Source organism: Patella vulgata, chromosome 2 (assembly GCF_932274485.2).
Source record: "Patella vulgata chromosome 2, xgPatVulg1.2, whole genome shotgun sequence".
Lineage (NCBI taxonomy): Eukaryota > Metazoa > Mollusca > Gastropoda > Patellidae > Patella > Patella vulgata.
This window is the reverse complement of record NC_065880.2, coordinates 50,557,149-50,566,867: the sequence shown is the minus strand read 5'-3', so window position 1 is coordinate 50,566,867 and position 9,719 is coordinate 50,557,149. Positions and strand designations below refer to the sequence as shown.

The window sequence follows — 9,719 nt, the reverse complement described above, 5'->3', positions numbered from 1 at the left end:
GCCGTAATCTGATTGATCAAAAGTCATTTAAATTATTAGAACACGGCTATTGATCTTGACGGATGAACTCGACGATCTCGATTAAATTCGACTGCTACCGAGTTGTTATCGTGATTTATAGTGGGTTATTTTTGGTAATAACGTAATTAACAATCTGCTATGGGAAAAGTAAATTTAGAACATTGAATAATTTTACAATATAAAGCCTATTACTATAGTTCGTTGTACAAGCGGTGGAAGGAAAAGAAAAACAGATCAATTTCAAAACAATAACAATGCAATCCATGACGAGCTCAATAACGTTGCAGTATTTATGGCAGTAATTAAATACAATTTAGTGAAACCGGTATGCAAGTCAATAGTACATGGAGTAGGGGACTTGAATTTAATTTTAAAAAATCGACATTTTTTTGTCGTAATCGTGAAGAAACTATTTCCAGCCGAACTACATCGAATATATTAAACTAGGCCTATATCATTTTTTTTTTTCTAGCATGAATATCACACAACCCCTTAGTCTAAATTCATAGCAATCCATTGATAAAGCATCAGTAGGGGCAGCTCATGAAAATATGCTAAAAGCAACAAAAATAATTAAAATACAAAAGCCCGAAAAGGAAACTACCATTAGTTTTGATGGCACGTGGCATAAAAGTGGTCATTCATCACATCATGGGGCTGCGACAGCAATTTACTTAGATACAGGTCTTGTAGTTGATACACATGAAGTGTCTAATGTTTGTCATCGATGATGAGTCATTCATCACATCATGGGGCTGCGACAGCAATTTACTTAGATACAGTTCTTAAAGTTGATACACATGTTGTGTCTAATGTTTGTCATCGATGATGAGTCTAACATCCCTGATGAAGAACTTGGATTATGGGAAAAATCATATGTGTCAAAAAGATTTTGATGGCTCTGTTAATGCAATGGAGGTAGAATGTGTCTAATGTTTGTCATCGATGATGAGTCTAACATCCCTGATGAAGAACTTGGATTATGGGAAAAATCATATGTGTCAAAAAGATTTTGATGGCTCTGCTAATGCAATGGAGGTAGAATGTGTAAATGAAATTTTCAAGCGTTCTGTCATTCTGAACGAGACATTGTATATAAATCCATGCTGTGTGATGGTGACTCTAAAGCGCATTCTCCTGTCAATTCTCTAAATCTTTATAATGAAGCGATAGTGAAGGATGATTGTGCGATGTCTAAAATTCTCCCAAAACAGCGAATGGCGAACGCCAAAAACTAGGGATGATGCGACTTGATGATCGGGATTACTTGATAGATGCCATTTAAACAGTCTTCTATTCTCTTAATTCATTAAACATTGATTTCGCTTATCTGTGTTTCTTTTTTTGTATGAAAATAATAACCGTCATATTCGTCATTGATTTTTTATCACTTGTTTTGTTTGATTCAGACATATTTTACTATAAAGTATTCACTGATCTCTAGTTAGTTTTTATACGCCACATTTTCATGTGGACGTATATTGTCGTCGCCCCTGTTCGTCCGTCCGCCCACAATTATTTGCGGACACTCTACAGGTCACAATTTTTATCCGATTTCAACGAAACTTGAAATATAGGTTTATCTCCCTAAGATCTCGGTTCCTTTCGTTATTGGTATGTATCGGACCTGATTGTACGAAAAATCGCGTTTTTAGCTTGTGAACCCTATAGAGGTCACAATTTTTATCTGATTTTGTTGAAATTTGAAATGTAAGTATATAACTTCCTGAATTATGTCCTCTGATATACCGTAATGATGGTTGAGTTGGAATTTCGTGAAAATCGGACTAAAACAGCCAGAAAAAAATGGCCGCCCCTCCACCTAAATAGCGTAAACATCTGGTATATCAAGGTTGTGGACCCTCTAGAGGTCACAATTTTGATCCCATTTTGATGAAACTTCACATGCATCTTGGTTGCTTTTGATATTCGGATCCTAATTAACTTCCTGATTTATGTCCCCTGATTGTACGAAAAATCGCGTTTTTAGCTTGAAATACATGTTTATACTTGGTTCCATTCGATATTTGCGCATATCGGATCGTAACTTCCTGAATTATGGCCATTGATTGTAAAAATGTAGAGGTCACGATTTTTATCCGATTTAAAAAAAACAACAAAAAACGTGTGAATATATCACCGTTACACGCTAAGATCTTGGTTCCTTTTCATAATCGCGGATACCAGAACTGAACTTCCTTGATTATGGGACCTGATTGTTCGAAAAATCGCATTTTTAGCTTGCGGATTATCTAGAGGTCACAATTTTTTTTCCGATTTTAAAAAACGTTTAAATATATCACCATTCCACCATAATGAAGGTTGAATTCGAATTACGGGAAAATTGAAATGAAACTGCCCAACAAAATGACCGCTCTGTGTACGCAAATTGTGTAAAATTATGTATTTTGATGAAACTTGAAATGTATGTTCATAACCCAAAGATCTCGGTTCCTTTCGATATTTGCGCATATAGGACCATATCTTCCTGGCTTATGGTCCCTGATTGTACAAAAAATCACATTTATTTTTTAGTTCGTTCTCTGACCATCTCTTGCAAAATGTGAGTGTATCTTGCATAGCAACCGCTTCTTATATATTTCACCGATGTGGTTAGGCCTTTCTTCCTGAATTATGGCCCCTGATTTTACGAAAAATCACTCTCTTTTTTTTTTAGCTTGTTCATTTCAAAATGTGGGCGTATCTTGCCTGGCAACCGCTGGTGTTATATTGTATTAGCTTGATAACGTCGCCTAAATAAATCAGTAGCTGTTTTTCCATAAGTATGTGTTATAGTTTATTTATTTACTAAATGCCACTTAAAGAATATTAACTCTGCTTTTAATTGAGTTAACGGTATAAATGTCTTGACTGAGTTCAATGATTAACATTTACTGCCAAAGCTAAGCAGAGCTAAGCAATTGCATTGGTCGATGCTTTGGGACAAGATAACTTCGATTCTAATTGGTGGAGAGTAATGAAACGTGGTGTATAGTTTCACTGACATGGTACTACAAAAAACTGACTGAGTGTGATCGTCAACATTTTATGCTTAGAATAAGCATAGATAATCAGTTTAATTGCTCGATACTTTTCAAAAAGATATAAATGTACAATTAATTAACATGTCATCTATTTATTTTGGGATTTCGGCGGGGGACATTAGCCTCACTGTTGGCTTGTTTTTTTTTCAAACGTTTGTCGTGCTTGCCAAGATTCATCATTTCTCAAACACATGGACATAGATTTGTTCAACAAGGAAATAAATAATTTTGCTTAAAGATACATTATGTAAAATTTAGATAAAGAGATGGCCGTTATAGTCCAAAAATAGATAATTCAAAATGAATTTATTGAAAATTTCATTCAAGTTACTTTATTCTAAGCCAAGTTATCGCTGTTTGTAGTTTTGACAAGATGTGTGCTTTGTTCATTATCGTATACACGCTATTAGCATATTCGAGACTTGGTCTCACTTCTCCATTTATAAATTAAATCATTAAATGGCTTAACCGTTCTAATCCATTTAAAATCGTTGCCATCCGATGGTCTAGGGAGTTCATTATGGTTTTATGTTAATAAATGTCTTAATTTATAATTTATATAACATTCTAGGCCTAAAGAAAGACCTGCTATAGTCAAAATTAGCTCTTGAAAAACGAGTCTTTAAGCATTAACATATTCAAACAGTGCGAACTTGGTATGCTTTATATAGCGTTATTATATGATAAAAGTAAAAATTAATAAATGGTCCTGAAAACCCAACAAACCAGCTCGTGGATCATTTCTATTCTCACAAACGGGAAGTGGGGTGTACCAACGAGAAACACAAAATGCAAATGCTATATTTATTAATATCAACATTAAAGAATAATGTTGTTTTTTATAAAAAGAAAAAAAAAAGAAAATGCATTCTAATTTCATTTACAACCAAACTGCGACCAATTGTGTTCGAATTGCACCATAATTAAACATACATTATGCAAGAGCTAAATCTGCCAATTGCAGGTCTTTCTTTAGGCCTGAAATGTTATCGAAATTATTAATTAGACATTAATTAACTTATCCAGACCATAATCAATTCTTGATGGCATCGCTAGCCTGCGATATTTACTGGATTAGAACCCGGTCTGTTGCTTCTGATTAAATCAAAAATAGATAGTCGACACTATGTCTTTTATCGTACCGACTTTAGTAATGATGATCGAGGCTAGGCCTAAAATTCAATCGCTAAATACTCGGTTTAGGGTGGATCAATTTGACTGAAATGTTCAGCAAATTCCCTTTACATTATATAGTTTTTAACTATTATAGTGTGAACTATTAGCTTTTTATCTAATCTCCCATAATGTATCGTTAATCGGGCCGCATTCCTGAAGGCTGATTTCAACAATAGCTGTTCAAAAAACGATGGGTAGCTAATGAATTGTTGAGTGATGGGTTATTGAGTGATAAACATACCCCATATTCCATAATGAGTTATTGAGTGATAAACATAACCCATATTCCACAATGTCTCAGCAGTTAAACATCGATTACCGGTTAAAATCAGTTTTAAATGGAAATTTTCCGGTTATACAGAGATGGTTACAGCAGGTTGAGATCTACTGTTCAAACAGAATGGGGCTGAATGCGTTTGCTTTTAGGGAACTGCGAACACCTCACAATGATTTTATACAATTTATTTTTGCGCTCTCCATTTATTCAAAATCTGTTAGTAAGACACTCTCATTTGTGTACCATGAAAAACGAGGCCACGCGCCTTTCAGGCGTGGTTACCATCTAAATTGACACGTCAGCCGATAATAAGTAAGACACTCTCATTTGTGTGCCATGAAAAACAAGGCCACGCGCCTTTCAGGCGTGGTTACCGTCTAAAATGACACGTCAGCCGATAATAAAAAAAAATTGAGATATTTTTTTTCGCTGTTCAAAAGTAGAGTGTGAGCATTATTTTAAATTGAACCTTGATTAAACACTGGCCAGCCTTAATTATTAGCGTTCGGTAATATACATGCGGTGTATAGTTCTTGGTTTTATTAGAACTATCCTTCATTGTAACAGAGTTTGACCAGTTGGATAAATAAAAGTTAGCAATGATAACCAGATTTGTTGCTATAAACTATAAAGCATGTAATTATTTTAAAAAATATGGCTCGAATTGTTCATCGGTGGATTTGGTAAAAAATATAGATACATAAGATTGCTATTAGCAGTCCATTGCTATTTACACTGATCCCGGATGATGTTGGTTTTGTGAATGTTGAAGTTGGAGATGGTAACATTTTATTCCAGAAATCCATTTTTTCCGATCGAATTTCTCGAGCCACAGTTGAATCTAAGTTAATATTCAGATAAGCTTTCTCTGATGTTGTGTACTCTGGCCAAACTATTTCTGCGTCATCATTTCCATTAGGATTTCTAGAAAAAGAAATCAAACAATCTAAACATCAAGAATGGGAGTAACCGTGTTAATTATGCTAATTAATTCATGCTCGGTCCAGATTGTCTACAACACATACCTGACTTGAATTAAGGTGCAGTTTAAAATGTCGCAATCTACAGTCAAACCATAACGTTGAACAGTCTTGACCTTTATGTGAATTGAAGTCTAGATAGAAAGTAACTTTCTAGTGGTTATATTATTGTAACGCAAACTCCATTCGAATCTCTATCTGCATACATAAATCGCGTATTGTCATGGTACCCGATTTGGCTCGTAACATATTTTTTCCTTGATGTTTTTGTAAGTGAAATAGTAGACATACAAAAAATACAAAATACCGAAGCAGATCAAAAAATTCTAAGTAAAACACATGCAAAAAACACGTAAATAAAAAAGAAAGGCAATAGTAATGAACACAGTAGTTGAAAAAGAAGTTGAAGCAACATGATAAATTAACATTCGGCTGTCATAAAATAGGTTCAATATCAAATCGGGGAACCAAATAGATACGTAACAGAAGCTTTTTCACTCGAGTTCGATACAGAAGGAATATAGTCAAACTATGACACCGGAATATACCAATGAATTAATTAGCCTGTTGATCTGACCGATACAACATATTCGTGTAGCTTTCGTTTTGCTACAATATATGGTCGGTGGCCAATTATTTCAAGAAACCCCCCAAATAAAGAAAATAAACGATATTTCGTATAGTGGGTTATTTACTCTCATCACTCGACGATTATTACATTCAAAATCTTGTTGGGAAATAATCTCCCCTTCTTCAGGGTTAACCCTTCCGCCTACATGATCTATCAGCATAAATTCAAATACGCTGGAAAATTACCGGAATTTATCGAGGAATGCCCTATGTTCAGAACATCTACACAGAGTAGGGGCGGCTATGTTTTCGATTGCCCAAGACATATACTTACGTATATTTGTCTATCTGTGAATGCAGTTTACTTTCCCTTATACATTCCGATTCTTTTAAATTTCCAACGTAACCATCTGAATGTCATTGAACGAATTGAATTATATATAAAATGGTACTTTTCCATGGTATAGCTTTCAATTGGAGTTCAGTCAACGTGGAAATAGTAATATGCATTTTATGTAGGGTTAGTTATAATTATACTTCCAAAGGATTAGTAAGTAACCATTAAAGAAATCAGATTTTTAAAAACAAAATTTACATACCCGTATTTAGCAAAGTTTGCCCAATATGTCATCATTTCTCGTGATAAATCTTCTTCCTCTGAATTAACGTTAGTTGAAGGGATGTAAGACACTTTGGGACCAAACACAAATGGAATATCGTCTAAATGATTAGCACCATGAAACCAGGGGAAATTCATTTTTATAGTATTCACATTTGGTTGGTGGGAAAACAGATATTGATACGTTGCTTTGTCCATAGTATTTTTGGCATGATAATTCAGTGTACGAACAGCTGGAGCAGTAAACATCATATCTCCTATTAAATCCACAGCGTTCCTTGACTGCTCGTCGGTAGAAAGATCACTCCCAGAATATTCATCACATAATTTCTTTGTAATGGTGTCATTACTGCTGTAGAAGTCTTTGACTAGATATTTAACAACATCTCCACAGAGAACCGTTTTGGGGATTGACCTTCGGACATCGTAAAATCCCTGCACGATATACACCAGGTTACCCCCTTCAGCAGTATTCGTACCAGTCATAATATCACAGTTATTAAAAGGTATGTCGCCTTTGCCCTTCTTCAGAATAACCTCTGGGTTCTCTTTAATGAAGTCTCCATCAATCACTGGGGCTATGTCTAGACGATATGTTGTTCGATTATGAGTTCGGGCTAAAGCAGATGCATTAACTATTTCCGTTGCATTCTTATTTTGTAAGCACTGCATGAATTTGTTGGTATCAAAACCAGGATCATTGTCATTAGTGCACCCCAATGTAATGCTCACATTCCTTGCTATTCTTATAGGATCAAAAGCCAAGGCAAGATGTGTTACTGGTGAACCACTTTGTAATATAGCTCTTTGAAATAGGCCTTTACTGTGGGTCGACACTAAATGAAGCCCAATACTAAAAGCACCAGCAGAAACTCCGAATAATGTTACTTTATTTGGATCGCCTTCAAAAGATGAGATATGCTTCTGTATCCACTCTAGTGCTTTGACCTGATCCCACATACCGTAATTACCAGTAAAAGCTCCGTCCCCAGTGTAGAGAAACCCTAATAAATCTAAACGATAGTTGATAGTAACCACAATCACATCTTCAGCAATTGCCAACAAGGAACCATCCCGAGACATACCCTGTCCACTATTAAATCCACCCCCATGAACAAAAACCATAACTGCTTTGGCATCATTTAAAGTTGTTGTTGCAGGTACATAGATGTTAAGCAAAAGGCAGTCCTCGTCAATAATTTGGTTGGGTAATTTCGCGAAAGCATTGTACGGAAATATCTGCGGACATGAAGGACCATACTGCGTAGCATCAAACTCTCTTTGCCAGGGAATTTTAGCTACTGGCTTCTTAAAACGAAGATTCCCCGTTGGTGACTCAGCATACGGAATTCCCAGGAATTGGTAAACATCTTTCTCGTCATGGGTAGCTAGTCTTCCTCTTATGTTACCAAGGGATGTTGAAACAGTTCGACTTATTGAAACAACAAAAGATGTCTGGATATATAAAATAATATAGAATATCAATGAAATGCGCGTTTTCAGTTCCATGATGGATTGTTTTTAAGTAAAATCTGTAAACAAAAAGGCGATACCTGTTACAAACTTTGTCACCATGTTAAACAACGTCCACCATCCCTCTTAACTATTTACAACTAAGTTTGTGCTATATATGGCCATGTCATTTACGGTAGCGTAATAAATATTCTGTTAAGTCGAGCCTATTTGCTTTGGGATTTCAACTCGGCGCAAATAAACGAGGAAGTGAACACATCACCTTTAATCTTAAAATGTATTTAAATAAAACCCAAACCTATACAGTTTAACTAAATGGCTCCCAATTGTGCATGGGTGCGAAAATGAATAGAATGTGTAATAGTGAACGTTATTTCAGCTTAGACCGTGTTTAATTTGCTAGTGCGTTTCAAGTAAGTTTGTGTCAGGTAAATAAAATGACTAGTATGGTTTACTTTACCAATACATCAGGTATCCAGATGAAAATGAAATGAAATGGGGTTTAACGTCCTACTGTTCTGCTCCGAGCTGGGCTAATGAAGGTGGGCATATACCATACAGTGCTATATAGAATTTTTCCCGGACAGCGGCACTACGGCCTACACTTATATCGAATTCCAACTGTCAAGGGATCTTTTACGTGCACGTCAATGTGTTCTCCGTCGTGCACCATGAGGAAACCACGCCTGAAAATCCCGAGGAATTTCCTTGCTCAACACCGAGAGCGATTCCGGCACCTTCAGAATAGTGAGCTAGAATCTTACTCGCCGAGCCACGGTGGCTTCCTTCAATACAAAAAAGAACAACCTAATATGGTGCATTGTTAGTATAAATATTTGATTTAGTGATGAACTGACAAAGGCCTTCTCATTGTCGAAATAATTATAATTTAAGGAGCTAAACCTATATGATTTGGGTCAAAGTCAATTTGGTTTGATCTGTTATTTCTTTTAAAGATACGGCAAGTTCTATACGATTACTTTTTTGTTTCAAAGCATTAAAGATGCATTATTTAAGAGCTCAATCTTCCTATGTTTCTATTTAGACATTTCTTAACATGACAAGCCCATTATCAACTCTCTTAACCATCAGAAGGGCTTAGCTAGATATTGAATGGGTTAGAACAGCTTTGTCATTTAATAATCTAACGATAAAATTCACGCCTGGGGTTAACTCTCTTTCATATAAATTGGGTTCAGTTGGTATTAAATGTGTGTGTTATTTTTACTAAGTAATTGTGATTTTGACACAGAAACTTTGGAATCTTAGAAAAGGAAAAGCTTGGACGACGAGTTGCCGAAACCAACCGGAATTTACCGAAACCGAAAAGACCAATCTGGATCGGTGTTAATGTGTCGAAACTAGGTTAGTTTGACCACTGAACGATACAAAATTTAATGAATAATGATTCACAATGTATAAACAAAAAAAAAAGAAAAAAAAAAGAAAAAAGAAGAAAATTGATATTAAATTTGGGAGGTAGAAATTAGTAACGAGGATGGATATTAACAACGAATGAAATGGTTTAAACGTCATACTTTTCATCTCCGTTGTGCATT

The 9,719-nt window shown here is 35.4% G+C and overlaps 1 protein-coding gene across 1 annotated transcript; it reads right to left on the bottom strand.

The window, feature by feature from the left end:
* Positions 1-3,949: 3,949 nt before the first annotated feature.
* On the bottom strand, positions 3,950-8,333 carry LOC126811973 (neuroligin-4, X-linked). The gene is made up of 2 exons (XM_050538068.2): positions 6,668-8,333; positions 3,950-5,442 (listed from the first exon to the last, which is right to left on the bottom strand). Exons 1-2 carry the CDS (start codon positions 8,194-8,196, stop codon positions 5,187-5,189), a joined length of 1,785 nt encoding a protein of 594 aa, XP_050394025.1. The 5' UTR covers positions 8,197-8,333; the 3' UTR covers positions 3,950-5,186.
* Between the last annotated feature and the right edge of the window lie 1,386 nt (positions 8,334-9,719).

What these genes read in the sequence shown, in the direction of transcription:
- LOC126811973 (XM_050538068.2), bottom strand. Translation starts at nt 8,196, where the DNA reads ATGGAACTGAAAACGCGCATTTCATTGATATTCTATATTATTTTATAT. An exon ending in GCAAACTTTGCTAAATACGG is followed by an intron (nt 5,443 to 6,667) that starts GTATGTAAATTT and finishes TTCTTTTTCTAG; the next exon opens with AAATCCTAATGGAAATGATG.